The sequence below is a fragment of the Aulostomus chinensis genome, chromosome 3, assembly GCF_037954235.1.
Source record: "Aulostomus chinensis isolate RoL2024-O1b breed Wild chromosome 3, RoL_Achi_v1.0, whole genome shotgun sequence".
In the NCBI taxonomy this organism is placed as follows: domain Eukaryota; kingdom Metazoa; phylum Chordata; class Actinopteri; order Syngnathiformes; family Aulostomidae; genus Aulostomus; species Aulostomus chinensis.
The window spans coordinates 23,589,759-23,612,093 of NC_141322.1; the positions used below are offsets into that span (position 1 = coordinate 23,589,759).

Consider the following 22,335-nt stretch of genomic DNA (forward strand, 5'->3'; position numbering starts at 1 on the left):
CACTGCATTCACTGAGTGACTGTATCCTACAAGTCAATCAGTGGATAGGCCAGAATTTTCTCCAGCTCAATACAGAAAAGACAGAAGTCATTGTGTTTGGTCCCAAAAATGCAAGGCTTGAGGTCAGCAGCCAACTTGACTCAATGACACTACAAACCACCGACCAAGCTAGAAACCTTGGTGTTGTTATGGACTCAGACCTGAATCTTAAGAGCCACATAAAAACTATCACTAAATCTGCCTATTATCATCTCAAAAACATTGCACAAATTAAAGGATTTCTCTCTAAACAAGACATGGAAAAACTCATCCATGCATTTATTCTTAGTAGGCTAGATTATTGTAGTGGTGTCTTTACAGGTCTCAGTAAAAAAATCAATCAAGCACCTGCAGCTCATCCAAAATGCTGCTGCCAGAGTCCTGACCAACAGTAAGAAAATGGACCACATTACACCTGTCCTTAAATCACTGCACTGGCTCCCTGTGTGTCAAAGGATTGAGTTCAAAATCCTGTTACTGGTCTATAAGTCACTGAATGGGCTTGGGCCTAAATACATGTCAGAGCTGCTGGCTGGGTATGAAGCATCCAGACCCCTCATGTCATCAGGGACAGGTCTACTCGGTGTCCCTAGGGTCAGAACCAAGCAGGGTGAAGCTGCTTTCATCTTCTGTGGTCCACACCTGTGGAACAAACTCCCTGAACCTCTGAGGTGTGCACAAACTGTCAGCTCATTTAAATCAGGGCTGAAAACATTGCTGTTTACTGCAGCCCTCTTATAGTGTATTGATTTGGGTGATTTGGTATTGATGGATTGATTTAATATTGATTTGTCTGCTGTTGAATTGATTTTAAATGACTTTTGAATATTCACTTATTCGATTTTAAACTGTTTTTAACTTTCATTTCTCTCTTTACCTCTGTAAAGCACTATAAATTGCCTTGTGTATGAATGGTGCTTTACAAATACATTTGCCTTTGCCTTTAAAGTTAGTGTCACTTTGCGAGCGTTCAACAACAATGAACAGATATACACAGTTTTAAGAATTGGTAGTCTATCACTCAAGCAGGTTTGTTAAGAATGAGACAACCTTAATTTTCACCTGCCGGATTCTGTTCGCAACAAGGAGTTGCTGGCTGATGATGAAGGTTAACTGTCCAAAGTGGTGGAATTAACGGGAGCAGGAGAGCAACGCAATGAGTTGAACACAGTACACTCGCGAATTGTTACACCATGCGGGTGAAGGTGTTTCATCATGTTTGTGGTGCATCCTCCTTTGTCAGAAATTGTTTTTTTTTGCAGATGTTGCACTGTGCTACACCGTCCTCTTTCAAATTAAAATGAAGCCCGATTTTCGAGTGTTTTTTGCGGTCCATGTTCAGACGACTGATATTCTTGCTAGCGGACACAGAGAGAACACCAAGCGGAGTAATGCCCTGAAAACAAACTAGTGCGGGCTCTTGGAACCGAAAAAAGAATAAAAATTCAAAAAGCTGATTAACAGTTCCGGAACCGGATATTAGGAACCAAATAGATTCCAGATAGGAACCGGTTCTCTGTACCCAACCCTAGTACTGATAGGACGACAGCTAATTTGCAGTCATCTGTGCTCCCCTAGGCCTGTCTGACCTCTGCTCTGCTGACCCTTAAGCAAAGACGCTCACGTCTGTGGTTGGATCATAGCCAGGGTTTCCTTGATCCACGTTCTACTAAAAATAAGTTTGATCTGTCCTAGGTGCTACTAATAATGATTGCCAATATTCACTGCATTAGTGTAAAGGCATAATGTGTTTAATAATCATATAAATGAACAGAATAATAATTAGACCATTGGCAATGGCTTTATATAAAGGGTAGACTGGTTCCTTCATTAAAATGAACTCCAGCTCGTAACTCAAAGTAAGAATTGTTCTCTGATTAATCAGTCAGTTATAAACCTGATATAGATAACGTCTCTGCTTTGCTATCATATAGTAGAATTCCTCTGATTTCTCTGAGTTTCCCCACTGCTAACTATTGCTCAGACCCTGACCCTGTTAATGTGTAGTGGCTAAATCAGACAGTGAGCTCATACCTGTACGAAATATGTATCTGTGTCAGTGAGAACACTGTCTGAAGTGGTCCCATATTCCGTATGTCTTAACATATCAAGTGTTGACCAGAAAAACGTCTCTCTCTCATTCTCTGCCTCTCTTGCTCTTTCACACGCAACATACAAGCAGGCCTCCTCTGGTTTAGGAGTCTTGTGGTAACTGTGACACAGGACAGTGTTTCACCTGTCTCAGCTGCTTGTCTGACATCAGTAAGGGCCCATGAAAGAGTCTTCAAGTCCTGCAATGTGTCAGGTGTGCAGTGTGATGTTTATTGCATTATGACAGGTGATGAAAAAGATGATGATGTTTTTGTTGATGATACATGCCTTACTGTCTGACCAATCTACAGGATATGCTTACCTGTAGGGTGTGGTTGATTTAACTGGCCAAACCATTGATCATCATCGTGACCTTTTCTTCCAAATTAAATAAAGCAGCCTGCAACAGCAACCTGTGCCAATGACATTGTAACATCTGTTGCACAATCATTATCCTCCATCTTCCCATCATCAGTTCTGACCATATGCAAGCCAAGTTTGCCATGACTAAAGTATACATAACTGATGTTCACCTATCAAATTTTCTTTAAATTATATCAAGATGCCATTGATGTAATCATTATGTCTCGGTATGAAGCAGTCAGTCTGCTGGCTGTACATACAGAAATATTGCAGTGACGTGTGTGTATTGCAGCATGATATTTCCACTGTCCTTAATTTTTTCTCTCAGTTTTTGTAACCGTTCAGTTTAAGGAACCCTCAATCAATAGAATCAGGTATATGCATCAACATTCGTGAAATGCTTTGAGGGTGTGGGTGTGGTGAGGTCAGGATACAAGGCTGATCCACATACTTTTCTCAGTGGACTGATGATTAAAGGAACATTGCCTGCTTGTGAGGGTGGACATCATTTACAAATCTAGTTATTTTTGGCATGCACCAGTTTTTGCCTTTTATTTGTACATTGGGCATGTGGCATTTGCCATTTGATGCATTATTTTATAGATGAGATCCTGGTTTATTATTTTTGCCTTAAACCTGTTCTGTTGTGTTTGCCTGTCTATTCAGTCCTCTTAGCGTGTGCACACTGTAATCCGCATATTTATTTTTGATATCAATTCCCCCTTTTCCTTTCTTACTGGTACTCTCTCAACACAAATGACAGCAGTTGAGAATGACGTTACCATCTCCTTGGCAACCATGTGGGCCAGCTAGTGTGAGTATATTGAGGGAAGCGGGGGGGGGGGGGGGGGCAGTGTTGAGGAGAGAGCTGAGGGAACATGAAAGAGGAATGGGTGGAGGAGGATAGAATAGGTAAAGCTGGTATATGTTCATAAGCATCTTTTTCCCTGCCTCTGATTGACAGTTAAGTCTGCAAGCCCTTCCTGCCATTAGGGCAGTATTGTTGTTATTAAAGTTTGTCTTGAAAGTAACTAGAATTAGCAGTAGTTTTGTGAATGAATGGATGTGCAGCACTAGCTTACAGTATTAGTTGTAAAGTGCCTCATCCACAGACCTGCAGTGTGAAGTCCAATCCTGGGTGGTGAAGTTCATTATATGGGTCTGATGTTTGGCTTAATAACATACAGGTTTAGAATGTTTTTGTACACTGGCTGAAGCCTAATTTGCTCAGCTGGAAAATTCATCCCCAGACATTAGGTCTTATTGTTGTGTTCAGGTCTGAAATCATTCATGTTTTTTTTAGGGTAAACTGTTCAGTGTGTGTATGCGCAAGCAATAGGGACTATGATCATGTTATTGCAGGGCTGGTGTAAGATACTGCAGTTTTAGTTTTATATAGGTATATCAATTAAATGAAAAGTGACTTGTCTTAGGCACATAAATCGATTTTATTACTTGATACAATACCTTACAAATAACACTATTCAATAGTGTTGTTAATACAACAGGAAAATTGACTCAACATAAGGGGAATAACGCTTTTTGATTTATATTTAAAGCTAAAAAAAACATGAAAACAAGATAGGATTCCTGTCAGAAATGCAATTCCTATGCATAGTGTGGAAAATGATTGTTACCATTTCAAATATTCAGAATCACTATGTATCAGAAACATCAATACTTGACAGCACTACAAGTGAGTATATCTGCCTAGATAGTGCAGCAATATTTTGTGAAGTTGCATGGGAGGCTTGTATAAGCAGAGTGGGGTTGGCATGTGGGTGTCCTGGTCAGTGATGTGGTATAATGCTGGTGATGCTGTTGATGACGCATTGCTGTTGCATTGCCTGGGTCTTTCCCACGCTGGGAATCCCTGCCTTGTTTTTCACTGTCTCATCTATCCTGCAGCAAAGCAGTACAAATGGACATTTTTGTCTGCTTGTCCTCTGTCTCACTGTAGCACTCATGTAAGTATGGGATTATATGTATACTTTTAATAAGCATACACCACTACTGCTGTCATTAACCCTAGGATACAAGACAAAATAGATTTTATAAGACAGATGATTTCTCTTCATCTGTGTTTTCTGTCTGTGCCAGAAAATGGGTGTAATATCTCGTCCATCAGGATTACTGTTTGAGAGCCATAATTCACTTCAGGCTCGTTTGTGATTCTGTCATGTATTTTAATGCGACATGTATGTACAATGATGTAAAACAGGACAGTGTTTCCTTGGCCAAAAGCTAATGGGATTTTTATAATGGATTTTGGAAAATAAGCTCTGTGACAAGACAGGATAATGAGACTTGGATGTTTTGTTTAGCAAAATCAGCTTCACTAACACCACTTTTATGATTTTTGAATGGTTAATACAGTTGTTAAAAGTACAATGCTAATGTTATGCTTCGAATGAATAAATGACCATTTGACTTAAACATCACCACAACTAAGCATTGCACTTCTTCTGTTTTTGGTAACCTGAAGGTCAATGTCTGTGACAACATTTGTAGTCTCGCTCTCGCCACTTGGTAGCAACTGCCCTTATTAAGACAAAGAAGTAGCATTGAAATTACCAAGTGATGTATTTACTTGTGTATTTTATGCCATAGAATAAAACATTTTGTCTTGCATTAACAACATATTTTATTTTTGGCATTTAACTGACAAATCATTGACATTAAGACAAGGGAACTGGACGTTAAACAACTATTTTTCATTATTTAAGACTGATTCCTTTACCACTATGTAAGTGCATATACTGTCCACACAGACAAGTGGTGAGTGGTGGGGAACACTGTGCATGATGGTCATGTTTCTATGACAACAATATCTGAACTAGGAACGCTAGTTTCTGTTAATTTTGCTTAGGGTAGCCTGACACCTATTAACTGCCAACTGACTTGGTAATAAAAAAAACAAAAACAAGCAAAAACAACATGATATATGGAAGGCACTACTTGTGTGGTGTATGAGCATCACTACACCTCATCTACAGTTTTGCTAAATGAATGCTTCATATCTTCATATTCTGCCACAACTGTCAAATTTATGAGAAAAATACATTTTGATTGGACACGGACATTCACAATCAGTAAGAGTTCTGTGTTTTAAGAAACACAGAAACTTTGAGAATATAATCCTGACTTGACATGCTTAATTGTAAGCCCTGTGTGCCGGCAGGCTCTGAGCTTTCAGCTGCTTTGTCGTCCTCCTTGCTAGAATCAGCAGCAGTAGAATCAGCAGCAGCAGTAGCAGCAGTGATGAGTCATTCAGTGTGTGAAACATGACGTCATTCGTGTCTTCCTTTTTTGCTTTTGTTGCTCAGGGCTCCTGAGTGGAAGACAGACCATGCTGCTGCACTGAGACAGAGGGTGAGCAAAGAAAGGCTCAGCGGACGTCTGAGGTGGTGGCCGTTGGTGAGCTCCTCCCCCTTGTCTGGTGGGCTAGTGCTGCCCCGTCAGTTCACGTAATTGTTATGAATATTTTTTTCTTTTTCACACATGCAGAAGTACAGATGATGCTAAGCTAGGCAGTTCAGTGAAAGTGCTTTATTATTTCTGAAAACTTGAATTTGGATAATGATGCTGATGATTAGTGTGGAGCCACAACAGCCAACATGCCACATGGAAAAAGAGCAGCAGGCTTACAATTTGGTGATTAGCTAAAGTTTATAGATTAAATGAACTGTTAGAGTGGATGAAAAGTAGATACATTGCAATGTGTGTGTGTGAATTAAGTATAGCCTGAGAAAACTTTCCCTTTTAATATTTTTTATGTTGATTTCATGAAGCTCAGTTGCTTCACTGTCTTTAAAGTCATTACATTTAATTTCACAAACTGTGCAGCAGTCCTGTAATTACTAATTTGCTAACTGACCTTTTTTCTCTTGTGTTGCTGTATCTCAGTCCCACTCTGTAGGCTAAGGCTTGCTATGGACCGTGCTTCCCCTCCTGCTGCAGCTCAGCCCAGTATCCTACCTTAGCAGATTCCCCTTACTTCCCGTGTGTGGTTTCCATCCAGAGTCACTGTACAAAGTCCAGCACAAATCTCATACCACCTAAAGGTAGATAATGCAGCAATACATGCTAGCACATGTTGTTCTTTCATGTGGTCTTGGTGAGTCTTTATCTCGGCCTTCTCATTGCCAAAGATTTGCTGATTTTGGGTGTCTAGGATTTCACCCCCTTTTTTCTGGTCTGTCACCCATTTTCCTGTCAGCTATTCCTGGGTCCTCCACCCAACCCTCTCCCTGTCTCCCACCCTCTCCCCCTCCCTGAAGAAGATGTCAGTGAGCCTGACAACAGACATCCAGAAGGAGGGAGAGAGTGGGCCACTCATTGAGCCCTGCAGTCGAGGCAAGACCTCCCCTCAACCCCAGGGCACCAAGGAAGGGACAGGAGAGAGCCTGGAACCTGAGGATAGCTCCCCACAGGATGTACAGGTGAGAGGAAGTGACTATATTTGAGTTCTACATATAATTTTAGACCACTCAATTGTATATTAAAAATTGATTTGTTGGATAATGAAATCTGACAGATTCAAGATGGTAAATGTGTGTATTGACTGCATCAACCTGACTATAAGTGCTTGTCATCTGTGATTTGCTAATCCTCCCATAGTTGGGATGAAGCCACTCACCAGCTGTGGGGGTGGGTATCTGTTAGAATTGGATCTTTATCTTATTCATTCTTTTATCTGCATGGTTCCTTGACATTACCCTTTAACATTGCATTTATCTCCCAAATTCAGTTATTCTGACAAATAGGCAGTTTGAATGTCCATGCAGTAGAGATGAACGTGAGAACTCCATTCAACTGTTTAATCAAATGATCTGTGGGTCTGTAATCTTTGTCATTAGAGAATAATTCTTATATCCCATACATTAAATGCAAATTCACGAATATCTCTTGCAGAAACGGGCACCAAACCATAGCCATGGCAGGAAAAGGGCCAAGGTAGGTAATTAATTTAATTTTTGTAGCCTATATGTATTTTGACACCCAAGTAAGTGTAATTCTGCTCATTGAAATAACCCCTGTCAAGTTTGTTGTGTAAGATTACCATCAATTATTAACGTTCTTATCCTCTCAACTACCCTCCAAAAAGTTGGACCACCTTTTTTTTTTATCAGTGGCTTAAAATCTTTGCTGTCATGAGAGGATTAAAACTATAAACAATGATACAGTATATTGAATATAAAACAATAAAGGAACACTGGAGTCATTAATGCAAATATAGTTTGACTGATTCAACTCTGCTTGTAGCGCAACTGCATTTGGGACCTCTCGCTTTAAATTTTCAGAGTAGTACATTACTAGATAACAGCAAGTTTATTCAGGCTCAAATATTTGAAACCAGTATGAACAGATTTTCATTCAGCATAGTCTGATAGTATAGTATAAAATAAATGATCAGGGTTATTTCAAACAAAAAAATCCTCACATTTATCATATAAAAAAAGTGTTCAAAAAGTAAACTACAAATTTAAGAAAAATAGTGATGCGTGATAATCCAGTCCAAAGGTTGGAGTTAAAAAATGCCAGTCATATGCTATGACTATACTGCTAGTTGTAATGGTAGCAAAATTTAACATTTACCAATTATAAAAATCCCTAAAACTGAAAAAAACAACTTGCCTCATGGATTATATCTTTTGTTCTGTTTCAGTCAAATGCAAAACTGAAGCTGGTAAGGAGTCTGGCAGTGTGCGAGGAGTCTTCTGGTCCATTCTCCACTGATGGACCTCCAGAATCGGTACTGTTCCTTTGTCTTACCCTCACCCCTAATCCATAACAACAGCCATCCTCATACCCCATAATTAGCCAAGCTTGCTTTTTCCAGTGTTGAAACTACAGTATATCAGCCATACTTTTTAGACCAAATTAAACAAATGAGGAATTCAAAATTTTATCTTTTCTCATAGCAATGGAATATGGTTTTCCAGGATATCATCCAGCTTCACATCAGTTGTCCATCAGACAAGGAAGAGGAGAAGTCCTCAAAGGATGAGTACGAAAATGAAGAGAAGGAGAAGAAGGACAAGACTCCGAGAAAGATGTTGTCACGTGGTAAGTTATCACACTGGTTGGGTGTTGTTTGCTTGCGTTGCTACCTATGCTGAACATGTATCAGACAATATATAGCCAACATTGTTAATTTTCTGACAGTTTTCATGGCATTATGACAGTTGTAGGTAAATATTGGCAGGGACCCCTGGCATTGTGTGGGAAAAAGTAAAATTAGTTTTTGCACCTATGATTAAGTAAGCAACAAAGTATTTGTGACTCATTTTAGTTTTGCATAAAAATGAGTTTATAAACCTAAAGTTTTCAAACCAACTAAGTAATGATGAGTAATTGTGATTTGGATACACAACATTGGACTCTTCTCAACTGGTTTCTTCTAGTTTTGCTGTTACTGTGTCGTTTTCAGTCTGTAATTGGAAAGCAAAACACAGACACACAAGCCATAATAGATGACCTCCATTTGTATTATTGATATCCAGAGTGATGTCAAGCTATTTTTTTTTCATAAAATAACAGGATTTTTCCTATTCTTCTTTAATTACCTACCTTACTCACTCTTCTGAGGCCTTCAGGCGTCATTACTTTGAGAGCAGCAGAGATGAAATGGCTATCCCAAATGTCTAGCATGTTGGAACATGATCCCTTGAAGAGCATGTATGTGTGTGTAAGCACAGAACAGCTAGCAAGTGTCTCTTCTCCTTTTATTTATCCTCCCTGAACATCCTCGAAGATGGTTGTTGGTGTGGTCAGTGACATTTAAAGCCTTATGCTATGCAGGATTCCTTATTTTGCTCCCCTTTTAACTCCTGGACACTTTGCAGAGGTGTAATGGGCTCTCTTTTGCTATCCAGTGTCACAGCCTATTCTTTTTCCTGCATATTGACCCCCCCCCCCCCCCCCCCACCGCTGTCTCTCTGTATCTCTTTCTCTGTTTCTATCTGTCTGTTAGACTCCAGTCAGGAATACACTGACTCCACGGGCATCGATGTACATGAGTTTCTGGTCAACACACTGAAAAACAATCCCAGGTATGAAATTGGTTGCAGGAGACTGTCTGATTTCCATAATTATCATAAAAACATAACTGTAAATAAACAAAGGTTTTTTTTTTGGATTAACTAAGTTGGACCGATCCATTTGTTGTACGGCACTAACAAAATTTTTGATTCGACTGCTACTGAATTATATTACGAGACTTTGACATTTGGTTTTCATTTGCAATTTTGAAATTGTTCATCAATCATATTGTTGAATTTACTGTTGTTTTATGTTAATACTGTGACCTTTATCTTTTTATTCAAAAAGAGAAGTAGTTTTCAGTCTAATTTTTTTTTGCTCTTGTATGAAAAAGGCCTGCTTGTTTAACAAAAAATTTAAGAAACAAAAGGAAGATGTGAAGTGTGTATGCTTGAGGGTTACCATTAGCAAAGGGGATCTGAGATTTGCTGTCAATTGGTAATCAAAAAATGAAATGTCCTCCATGGACTGCATGAATATTCTGAATTATTATTGTATATATTTCATATGAAATCAAGTGTTTCATTTCCCAAAAACGGTAACTTGATTAATGCCATCTCTCAACGTAAGGACAGATCAAATTAACAGCAATTTGGAAAAGAAGAATCATAATTGTTATGCTACTGATATCATTATTATTGTAAAATATCATACTCTTTGATATTTATCTGTCATGTTTACTGCACTCATTGAAACACCTTTCTTTTTCCTCCTTTGGTCATACAGGGATCGAATGATGCTGCTTAAACTAGAACAAGATATCCTGGAGTTCATTAATGATGACAAGTAAGCCACACACTAGCCGAAAAGTAGCTGTTCCACAACCATTCATTTTTATGTATTGACTGTTGAGGTAGTAAGGTAAATATGCCAGGTTGCAGTTGATATTATAGGGCAAGGTTAGGCTGATAATATTTTTTGGCAAGGACTCTGGTTTCCCCTTGAAAGCAAATGTGGTAGGCAGATATGTTATAAATTGTCTGAGTATTAAATCATGTTGCAGACTATTGCGCCATTGAATTGTCTCAAAAGTCAAGTCACTTTTATTTGTGTGGCTCCAAGTCTCAACAAAAGGTATCTCATGACACTTAAAATATAGAGCAGGTCTAGAACCTCACTCTTTGAATTAATTTACGCCCCCATGAGCAAGCACATCTAGTCACAGCGGTGACGAAACCTTCCTCTTAAGAGAGTAGACCCAGGCTCTGTGGGAACAGCTGTCTGCTTTGACTGGTTGGGGCGGGCAGGAAAATGGGAGCAGAGTGTGAGATCTTGCTTATTAAACACTCCAGAATTTACTTGTAGAATCATTCTTGAGGGTGATAGGATAACTGAGGACTATTGAAGGTTACAGAACTGCATAATTACTACTGTACTGCTTTTTGCTGTATCTACTCAGCATAGTAAAAAATCAAACTCATTTGTCAGACAAACCTCAGCAAAATTAGCACTCATCAGTTCAGTGTTGACATATCATATTGTACCCAAAATACATTATATGTTCTGTACAGCAACCAGTACAAGAAGTTCCCCCAGATGACCTCTTATCACCGTATGCTGCTGCACCGTGTGGCCGCCTACTTTGGCATGGACCACAATGTGGATCAGACAGGGAAGGCTGTTATCATCAACAAGACAGGCAACACACGCATGTGAGCGCAATTTTTGCTTTGTTCTCAGCTTCACCATCTGTAGTCTTGAAAATCTGTCATACTTGAACTAGCATCACTTTCTCTGTAAATCTCTCTGGAGGCAGGCATGTGATTATTTAGAAACATCTTTTGTGCCTGTTATTTTGAAGCCCTGAACAAAGGTTCTCAGAACACATAAAGGATGAACGTAACATGGACTTCCAGAAGAAATTCATCCTTAAGAGAGATGATGCCAGCATGGACAAGGATGATAATCAGGTAAGATGAGCTGCATGCTTTGATATTTGTTCTGTTTTTGTATTCACTATCCATTTTTTTTATTGGACTGGCAAATCCCCTCATAATTCAACTGAAAAGGTTTTTGCATGGTGCGAATGGTGCAAACATGCTGCATTACTGTTTTGCTTTGTTGCAACACAAACTTTTCTTCACAAAATTAATTTGTAGCAAAATGGACTGTAAGCCTGTTTCACAGTAAAAAAATTAAAATGAATAATAAACTTTTTTTTTTAAATTACCTTTACAATCTTCAGTATCACGAAGCCTATCTGTAGTGGTCAGGTGGTCTTGTTCCCAGTGCAGGTTACATCTGGCTGCAGCTTGTTGCATCAGTTAAAGGCTGATCCTATAGCTGTTACTTGGGCGAAATAGAGATTTACAGTTATCTAGGTGTGATGAAATCAGAAAGTCTGACTTGTCCAGATTGGAAGAAGGGAGTCACGGTCGGCTTTTGATCACAGTTAAGCTGTAAATCAGACAGATTGTCTAGTTGAGAGCCTCAAGACTGCCTGAGCATCTGGAAATGGGAGTGACTTGGGCCACAGCAGCTTTAACATGTATGGCAGCATCATCTTGCCCAGCCATATTTAACTGTTAAAGACAACACTTAGCTCTTTTCATATAAAGTTTTAAAATGTGCCTCATCCTCCAGTTATTACTCTCATTCAAAGGCAAATGCAATGTAAAAAAAGATGGAGCTAGCAGTTGTGGTTATGCAGCAGCAAAGCTATCCGTACTGACACCAAAGGCAAGGCAGGCCAAACTGCAGCAATGTAGCAGTCACACACAGGCATGGGTGAGCAGTGTGGCCCTGTTATGATTGTTCAGTAGGCTAGCTACATTTCATGCCATGAAAGAACAACTACTGTCCCTTTTGAAAATGTAACATCCTCTTGGTAGCTTAGGATCAGTGCATGTGACATCTCAAACCCAGATTATAGGGGGAAGGATTACACTCCATTGAGAGACTGGTTCCATTTTGTACATTTTGGTTTGTATAAGTTTTGATGGTCCCATTGTGTCATTAATTCTTCTGTTTGTTCTGTTTACTTTGATAGACAACTCTTTTCCATAAACCAAGTGAAGTAACTTTATATGGTATTATGAACAGATGGACACAATGAGTAGCAGCCCGCTACCCAGACTTTTGATAACAACACGCATTAGCTTCCACTAACCTGCCTTGTTCTGCCCTGTAGTTTGTTGAACAGCATACATTATGGGGAAAAAAGTTTCAGTGGTAGTCAACAAACTACAAGGCTAACTAGCTGGTCAGCTGCAGCATCTTGACAGCTCATAAATATGCTTCTAAATATCCTTTTGGAACATTGTAATGCTGGCCTGACCCTAACTCTTCAATACCCCTGCTAACAGCACACTGAACCTCTCAATTTCCAATACATAAAGGATTTGGTAATCAATTATTATTATTTTGCATTATTTTTAATCTGTTTAACCTGTTTTGTTACACTGAGGGAACTTGGTTACTCTTTCTCTCCTAAAATAATGCTCTCAACACTTTTCTCTGCCAGCCAGTGTGTGTACAGATTGATTTTACTCCTTTCTATCATTTTTCAAGTTTGTGATGAGTTTGTCAAGTGTTGTGGTGTTGAAGCCTCCCACGCTCCCATCAAATCATTTATTTTGCCCAGTTTCCATAATATTGTTTTTGTTATGATTGTGTCATGTCTTGCAGCAGAAAAAAAAGTTGGCTGTACAGGTCTTGAAATAAAGTGTTAGGGTGCTTTTACCAATAAAGCATATTAGATGGTAACTTATTTTGGTATGCTCTTTTACCCAATGCTAGATACGCGTGCCGCTGCAGGATGGGCGGCGTAGCAAGTCCATTGAAGAGCGAGAGGAAGAATATCAGCGGGTACGAGACCGGATCTTTGCCCGAGAAGTAAGTTTTGGACCTGGGATAGGAAAATCTGGGAAGGAGAGATTAGAATTGGATCATAAATCACTTATTAGTGATGAATTTATCTTATGCTCCTTTGGTAGCAACACACTAGAGAGTTCAGTATATCTATATTCATTAGAAATAATAACTCTTTTATAAATATTTGTTGTGGTAAAACGACAGTGTTTTATGTGATCCACTAATCTTTAAGATTTGGGCCCAAGTGCTCCCAAATGAATTAAACTTTTCATAATGTGCAGGTGTCCTTTTTTTTACAGTCCTCTCAAAATGGGTACATCAACGACAACAGGTAAGATGGTGTATTCTACTTGAGTCTTTAATGTTTGTAACATACGTTGAACATCCATCTTAGCCATAGTGTCACTGAAAGTTACAGGTAGATTGACTGACAGTTTTGAGAGGTGGTAGGAGGCTTTTGATCCAATAACAGAGCAAAATTAAGATTGTATTGTTTTTCGTACTGCATCTGGTTCTACTCAGATTTGCAAGAAAAGGAACATTTTCACATTTTAGTCTTTTCATTGCCAGTCAAGTCATCACTATGCATTTGCCTTTGTTGCTCCTGTTCCTGTTTCTGTTCGTTTTGTTCCTCTTCTTTTTTGCCAAAATTATAAGGGGTGCACCATCTTTGAGAAAGATTTTTAGGGAGGGGTAAAAATGTTTTATAGAGGTAAGTTAGGTCATGCAGCATGTACAGGGAGCAGCTATCCCTAAGCACCCTGACCATTGAGGTTGAAAGATTAGAGCATAATATGCTGAGAAAGGGGAAGCGTGGGCTTTTCAACAGTCAAAGTTTCTGCCTTGTGTGCGCTTTTTTCCCCTCCTTTGTTCTTCTCAGGGGGCAAAAGTGCTACACTGCCTCTACCTCACATCCCTCCTATCACTCCCTCCCCCAAACCTTGTCTCCTTCTCAAATACAATCTTGTAACACCAACATTTTCTCCTAATGTTAACCCCAACAGACTTTCCACTGAGGGCTACTGCTCTAGCTCTCAAAAGAGGAGGCAGATTTTTAGGTATTGGGGTGCTGTTGACTATGACTTGTGTGTTGCCATGCCTATGAAAGTGGTTTAGTCATGATATTGGTGAATTGTGGTGACTTTTATATCCTTGCTTGGCGTATCCGGCTGATTGATGGCTATTCAATACTGCACCGTGGGGCTTCCCATGGCCCATGCATGGCTGCTTTGTGGTTTCACTGAGGACTGATTGATCAACTTAACCCTCTACCATCCACCGTCAACTACATTTTTATATTGAGTAACTGCATCACTTTCACAGTAAATTGTTTGTTTTGTGGTTGACTTAGTCTTGTAGTTTTTGTTATGTCATATGTTCTTATTTATACACAAAACATACTTTAAGCAGTACATACAATTAGGGGGCTGCACGGTGGTGCAGTGGTTTGCCCTGTCGCCTCGATCCGGGTTCGAGCACCGGCTCGAGCATGGGGTCTTTCTGTGGGAAGTTTGCATGTTCTCCCTGTGACTGCGCGGGTTCTCTCCGGGTACTCTGGCTTCCCCCCACAGTTCAAAGACATTAAGAGGGGACGAGGTTAAAGAATACTCTAAATTGACCGTAGGTGTGGCTGTGAGAGCGAATGGGTGTCTGTCTATATGTGTTGGCCCTGTGATGGACTGGTGACCCGTCTAGGGTGAACCCCGCCTCTCGCCCGAAGTCAGCTGGGATAGGCTCCAGCCCCCCCGCCACCCTTTAAAGTGTAAGGGGTAGAAAATGGATGGACGGACGGATGGATGGACATGCAGTTAGATTGAGTAAGATGTGTTCTAGAGAGAATTAGGGCTGCAGCCTAGCTTTCATCATTGAGATTGTGGGCGGCATGGCTCAGGGGTATAGTGGCCGTCTAGCAACCGAAGGGATGCTGGTTTGATCCTTGACCCCGGTGACCATGTCGAAGTGTCCTTGAGCAAGATACTGAACCCATAATTGCTCCTGATGAGTAGGTTGGTGCCTTGCATGGTAGCCTCCACCATCAGTGTGTGTGTGTGTGAATGGGTGAATGAGACGACACTGTAAAGTGCTTTGAGTGCCGCTAAGGTAGAAAAGCGCTATATAAAATTGAGTCCAGGAGTCCATTGAATTTTCCTCTGATGATTTTATGATTTTTTTAAATTATATATTTTAGTTATGAAAGATCAGGTCAAGACAAACAAGGACACAAAATTCCCATTTGGTAGATCAAATTGGCACATGTTCAGCTTTTTCCTGGGTGAACAATAACTAGAAGAGGCACACTTTGCAATCAAGTTCAAGGTCTATTGAAAAAAAAAAGAACTAACAACCTGCGTTTAGCACCCATGATACATACCCCCCACCCAGTTTTGTAGAAATTCACCTTGTAGTTTTGTGGGTTATCTTGCTGACAGCACGAAAATGAAACAACAGGCACAGGTGGAGATATAACTTCCTTGGCCAAGATAAGTCATTTATTATACAATGTCTGCCCAGTAATTAACTAAGCATTTTAAGACTCATTCAGCATGGTGACTATGTCCTAAATCTCCCACAAGCCATGTTGTTGTGGTGTCCAAATGTATATTGAGATTTATGAAACCCTATCCAGATGACTCAAACTATCCCACAATGCCACTGTTAAAAGTAGTATGCAGCTGATGGTTGCTAATCAAGTATGCAATCCAATTATGCAGTGTGCTGACTGGCAAAAAAAAGTACAAGACTTTGAATAAATTTGGCAGATAAGCTGTCAATGTAGCCCTTCATCATGGTTCAGAACAGTGGCTTATGATATGGTATGTTGATAATTGTCATGTTGACGCTTGTTAAGACTTAATATTTTTACATGCCGAAAAGTGAATTGTTTGATTGTACACACACTTTTTTACCACCCATTGTACTGGGCTTTTAAAGTTGAATAAAAGTTTTGAAAAGCATCTGCAAACATATTGTTCACACTGGCAAAGCAACACCCCCTCCTGTTGTATGTGCTCAATTTATATTCTGTTAATACTGGTAGTGACAGTTATAGCATGTTGTTGCTGCGACACTGAACAGGTCGGTCCTGCAATTTCCAGTTACCCGCTGGCTTTGCTAACTTGCTCAGATTCTGTTGATTTGGTTAGGGTTTCCATCACGCATAAGTAGAGTACATGTTTATATTGTGTCCTTTTCGGGTCTGTTTTTGCAATCGGGAGCCTGCACATCGTGTTTTATTTTGAAAATTGATCAGATATACTGTACCGTTTATGTGAAGATTTCCTGTCTGGCTTGATCTCCTCCATGTGGATCGACATGCCGTCCCTCAGAAATACTCACGCTAACATTCCCTGCAAAATGATGTGCCATGGTAAGTGACCGGTTAGGAATCGAAAAAACGTGACTCTGACCTGCCAGTTACTGGTTAGGCTGGGCACACCGAAATACAGCATATCATGGTCCCTGGCCCGGCAATCAGCGCATCCCTGATATGTACACTAGCTTTTATACTTTAAATGAGTCTGATGTCCCAGTCTGTTCAGTTTGATTTGTATAACTCAAAAACAAAATTGTGGGCATCAAGGCCCATTTGACCAAAATTATTGTATTATTAATCTTTATAAAATACATGGTATATGTGCCTTATATTGTTTGTATATTCCAAAAGCCAGCCCAGGCTAATCAAGTGATGATATGGTCTTTGGCAATACTGTAACGCCAAATCCATTTCAGTAAATATTAGTTAACTGTGTAAAAGGACAGAAAAATAATGGTCTAGCTTCCCTGCATCACCTGTTTGTGCATGTGATGGGGGATGCTTTTGTGAGGAGAGAGTGGAGAGGACATATCATGTGATCAACAGCAGATTCCCTCCTCCTGCTCATCCTGGTCTAATCATTGTCTGTAGAACAGAGTAAACAAGTGTGTGTCTGCCTTTTACAGAGAATGGCTGAGCACCCACCCTTCCTTAAAATAGGCTGTGCTCAAAGAGAGAGACTCAAAATAGATCCTCCATTAATTACAGTCTCTGAAAAATTTATCAGCCATAGCTACCTTCAAACACCACTCACTATAGCTACCGTCGGATTTTACAACCTTTACCACATCCCTATCGTCATCGCTGAGATTCCCGCAATGAATCTTACATGTCTTCAGTGAATTTGACTCTTGTTTACGCTACATGGACGTACTGTTTATACCTCTCCTCTAAAAGGAAGGGAATAGAGAAAAATGTTTACAGCTGATGTAGCTGTTTTTCCCCCTCTGCTGTCATCAATGCAGAGTCGTAGGCCTCTGTAAAGGCTTGCTATTGACACTAAATTTAATGCTACACCGCAGTAAGTACTGTGGCTAAAACATTTTTGTTTACTGAGATTTATTTTTTCTTAGTCATTTGTATCTGTGAGCATAAGCACAGGAAGGCTTAATATTCCTTTCACCCTGTTACATTCTTAATGCTGACATGTCAGTCACAGACCCAACCATTCACTGGTGATGGAGGGGCTTCCCAGAGTGATGGTTACACTTGCAGTGTGATCATTGGTTTTCTTGACAGCTGCCCTTATTCAGGGTGACAGCATTGCAACAACAAACTGAGTGTGTATTCAGCGACATAGTTGAAAGAACAATAGTTGTGAAGTAGAAGAAAATGGTTATTTTGTTGATAGTGTGTATGAGTCTGGCATTAAATTACATTTGCTTTTAAATGTCTCTTTATGTACAACTGGTATTAATTTGCAGGTGTGTGTGTTCCATTTGTTGCTTGTAATACAACATCTTAAGTGCATGTGTATCTGTCATCTGTATTGAGTTGTATAACATGTGCATTACATTACGTAATATTTGTGAATTCCGTCTCCAGTCCTGGATGGTTTGTGCATTGACATCCTCAAATTCTGTCCCACCCTGTGTCACAATGACGAGCTATTTGACCCTGGTGTTGATGGTCTGGAGCATCTTTTCTCTTTGCATGTGTGTTTCCTTCTGAATCAGTTTGTGAGTGTGTGTGTGTGTGTGTGTGTGAATGTGGTTGTATGTTTAAACTTGATAATATTGTTTGGTGGCTTGTTGCCTGATTTGTATCATGGTCTCACTGAACCAGCCAATATGCATCTGTGCTGAATGCCCCACACTAAAACCTGTAAAACTGTCCTTTCCATCTGTTTATGAACTTACATTCTTTTTCTCCCTTTTCCCAACCCCCATCCCATTTTGTCTTTGACTCTGTCCATTTTCATTGTCATTCTTCTCTTTTACAAATTCTCCTAATTGCACATCTCTTGCTTTTCTAAATATTCCTCACCCTACCCATATGCCACCCTCTCTCTTTTCTGACCTCCTACACTCCAACTGCTCCATGTTGTAATTTGCACCCATCTGTCACTCACTCCCTCTTACCTTTCCTCAATTCAACATTTACTTTACCTTTACCTTCTTTCCTGGTTGTAAATCTATTTTTTTATTCATTTTTTATATGTATGTTTATCTGCATCATTTCATCTCTGTCTCTTTTCTTCTTCTCCATTTGGTCTTCTCTCAGAGGGAATCGTGAGAGTTCTAGTCGGGCATCCAGCAGTCGTCAAAGCAGCACAGACAGTGACATGAAATGCCTGGAGCCTCGGCCCTGGAGCAGCACAGATTCGGACAGTTCGAACCGCACCCTCCGGCCGCCCGTCACAAAGGCCAGCAGCTTCTCTGGCATCTCCATCCTTACCAGGGGGGATAGCCTTGGCAGCAACAAAGGCTCACAGGGAAGCTGCAAAGGCTCTCGCTCAGGTAAAGACCAAAGAGAAAAGTTTAGTAAAATTTTACTGTCTTTTGTTGGTTTATAGCTACAATGATAACTTAGTTTCCTGAAGATAATTTCAAATGACTTTAATGATCTACTAAACCTTCAAAATTTTCTCGAGTTTGGTGAAATATCACTGCTTCTAAGGTATTATTTATCAAAACATTTTGTGCAGAATTTATGGTTCCCAGATGATGAATCCTAATGACTTTGGAGAGCCCCTGGCTTGTTCTGTAACACCACTGTCAGGTCAAGGTTTCAATTTATCACATACTTGTTTATGACTAAATACCTGCTGAATTAATGACAGCTCCCTCTGTTGCAAATACTCTGTGTTTTATGCTAAGTTGCAAATGTAAGTATAATAAAATGCCTAACTATGCTTATGACCCTGGTAAACAACTGCTTAACTTCAGCATGGTCACGATGAGGATTTTAGTATGTTTTCCTCACCATGTAGCTCAGAGCACTGCAGTGCCAAAAGACTGTGGCTAATATCGTCTGAGTTTTATAACGGCTTATATTTGTGAACTGTTGAAGAACTTGCTTAGAATTCTGTGTTGACTTAGACTTATAATAAATGTTTGATTTTTTTTTTTAAAAGAAAGAATTTAGAGGTATCATTTAATTCAGCCCAAAAAAATAACTACTGAGAGACCTCACCTCTTTCTGAAATTAGTTTGCCCCCTAGTGGTCCAGGAAACTGACAATGTGAAAAGAAGTCTTGTTAGGAAAGTCTTTGTGGGTTCATTGTTTTTGCTTATACCAGAAATTAATATTTAATACAATATCCTATATCTATTGTATCTTTTGCATCACTAGGCCTGCCCCTTGTCAGTCCTGATGTGTGTCCCCCAAACGCAGCCGCCCAGTCCAGTCGTAGCCTGCTTCCCTGTCCGTCTCAACAGCCACAGCCCCAGGCTCCCCCCCAGACTGCCTTGCTGCCTACCCCACAGCAACATCCCATGGGCAACCACATCATTGCTCAGGTAAGTAATTTTAATAACTCAATACCAACTTTCATGTTAAAGATGATCATATTGCATCTGGTGGATAATGCAACAGTGGTCCTTGGTCAACATTAATTATGCATTGCTCCTGAGGCTGCATGTGTACAGTAAAATCAAGGTAATTTGGCTAGTAATATAAGGTGGATTTTTTTGACATTCAGGGAAGTGTTGCATCCTAGCTATTGCCTCTCTGAATAGATTTTTATTTACATTTATCTTTGTGTGTTTCTGCAACTGTAGAATTAAAAAATGTAATTTTCGTTACTATCCATCTGTTCATTAACAACTTTTCCTCTATAATCTAACCCATATATTTCCTGTGTCTTCATTTATCTTTATTTCCTTATATATTCCTACCTCTGACACCCTCCTTCTCACTGACTTGCCCCACTCTCTCTCTATGCTCTGCCTTTTTATTTCCTCCCTCTCTCTGGTGATTTGTGTAGCCGGTAGCATCACTGCAGCCCTCTCAGCCTGTCTCCTACTCCAGCCCCTCCTGCCCCCAGGTTCTCCTGCCAGTTTCTCCTCCCCAGCAGTACACAATGGTACTGATACCTTTTGTAGTGTTATGGCTTTTACATTAATATACTTAAAGACTTTGCTGGCACTTTCACATTTGTAATTAGCCAGTGCTGTGTTGTACTTAACACCCGAACCCAACTCTAGTAAATGACTACATATTTAACCACCGTCTTTACTGTAGTGAACATTCAGATACGGCTTTGTCCTTGACTTAAAATAAATCTGGTGCTGCCTGAGAGACTGAAATCAGGACAAGAATTGTGTAGTAATGTACGCTATTCCTGTATATTAATGGTTGTGCATGTCTGCATATACATAATTAAACACACATGATTTGCAGTTACTATTAATTACGCAAAAATATATATATTTCTCACAGATGTGTTTTGTGGTACTTCATAAAAATGCGTTGATCATTCATGTGTTTTAATCCAACAAGCACTTAACACTGAAGTCAGAAGCTTCCTTTGTATATGCAGATTCTTTTTGCAAAGATACTACGAAATACTCGCACATATTTACTGCTGTAACAGTATATCAAAACAAAACAAAAACCTTACCCTGGAAGAAAATTCAACTGAGAAATTTAAAAACATTTTAGAGGGAAAAATGTGATAGTTTTTTGTTTGATCTTTTTGACTTTTTGTTCCAATTTACTACATTTGTGATTTTGTGGAATTTATGGTGAATTAATAAAAAATCCTGAAAATTATAGATCCTAAACAACCATGTAAGTATGAATGTTGCTAGAGACGTAAACCCTAAGGAACACCCTGATGAGGACCATCACGTAACAAGTTTCATTGTAGTAAGGAAACTAGTAAAGGTGTGGCATTGCGCTTGGTTCATAACACGGAACCATCCATGGTATTGGATTTACCATACAATATGTTAAATGTTTGGGTAAAAATTTAAAGAAATGACTCCTGAGTCTCTTATCTTTGAAAAAGATGTTAGAAGAGAAAATTCAGCTCAGTGTACTTGTAGGAATTGATCTCTCTTCAGCTTTTTCGCTCAGCAATACAAGCCACTGGTACACCCATGTACAGAACTGCCCCACACACAATCAGGACCCGTTCCTGCAAAGAGAAGCTAGAACATAAGTTAATATTACTACTCATCTGTCTGATAGGGGTATTTTCCAAAGTGAAACACTGTTCCTTTAATCCTTTTTTCATCTGCAATACTGCTTCACTGTCATGGAATTTGCATTGGAGCTTTGGTGATAATTCCTAATTACTCAGTTTAACCTTGTGCCGCAGTTCCAATACACTTGCATTTAATAAGTGACCTGATAATGATTATTATTCCTTTTCCTCAGGGAGAAGAACTGGCACCCCAGTTCACGCAGATGACGCTTAGTCGGCAGGGCTCCAGTGAAAATCCAGAGCCCCCAATGTACCAGGCTCCTCCCACTGTTCTGTCCCAGCACCCACCTCCCCAAACTGGCTACATAATGGCTACCACGGGTCAGCCTATGCCTCCTCCGTCTGGCTACCAGCCTGCCACAGGACATCCTCATCCTCCACCACCGCCGCCACCTCCATCCCAGACTGTCATGCAGGCCCCACCACCCCCTCAAGGCTACATGCAGCCCCCTCCGCCTCAACAGGTTAACCATTCATATGTTATGAGTTAAAGGCATTGAGCATAGTTTAAATTAAATGT

General features: G+C 39.9%; 1 protein-coding gene across 14 annotated transcripts in view; it reads left to right on the plus strand.

Annotated features, from left to right (window-relative positions):
• The window catches only part of r3hdm2 (R3H domain containing 2), a 53,358-nt gene that overhangs the window by 19,426 nt on the left and 11,597 nt on the right, over positions 1 to 22,335 (plus strand). For 3 of the 14 annotated variants that reach the window (XM_086199824.1, XM_086199829.1, XM_086199828.1), the window contains 17 exons: positions 5,820 to 5,960; positions 6,400 to 6,557; positions 6,713 to 6,935; positions 7,408 to 7,449; positions 8,162 to 8,248; positions 8,418 to 8,562; positions 9,470 to 9,548; positions 10,264 to 10,323; positions 11,049 to 11,189; positions 11,339 to 11,447; positions 13,276 to 13,371; positions 13,632 to 13,681; positions 14,355 to 14,408; positions 18,887 to 19,122; positions 19,958 to 20,124; positions 20,592 to 20,690; positions 21,989 to 22,279. In XM_086199824.1, coding sequence (XP_086055950.1) covers positions 6,777 to 6,935; positions 7,408 to 7,449; positions 8,162 to 8,248; positions 8,418 to 8,562; positions 9,470 to 9,548; positions 10,264 to 10,323; positions 11,049 to 11,189; positions 11,339 to 11,447; positions 13,276 to 13,371; positions 13,632 to 13,681; positions 14,355 to 14,408; positions 18,887 to 19,122; positions 19,958 to 20,124; positions 20,592 to 20,690; positions 21,989 to 22,279 — 1,815 coding nt within the window. In that variant the 5' untranslated portion in view covers positions 5,820 to 5,960; positions 6,400 to 6,557; positions 6,713 to 6,776. The remainder of the gene's footprint in view (positions 1 to 5,819; positions 5,961 to 6,399; positions 6,558 to 6,712; positions 6,936 to 7,407; positions 7,450 to 8,161; positions 8,249 to 8,417; positions 8,563 to 9,469; positions 9,549 to 10,263; positions 10,324 to 11,048; positions 11,190 to 11,338; positions 11,448 to 13,275; positions 13,372 to 13,631; positions 13,682 to 14,354; positions 14,409 to 18,886; positions 19,123 to 19,957; positions 20,125 to 20,591; positions 20,691 to 21,988; positions 22,280 to 22,335) is intronic. The other 11 variants (XM_086199823.1, XM_086199825.1, XM_086199826.1 and 8 more) reach the window with 9 other exon arrangements.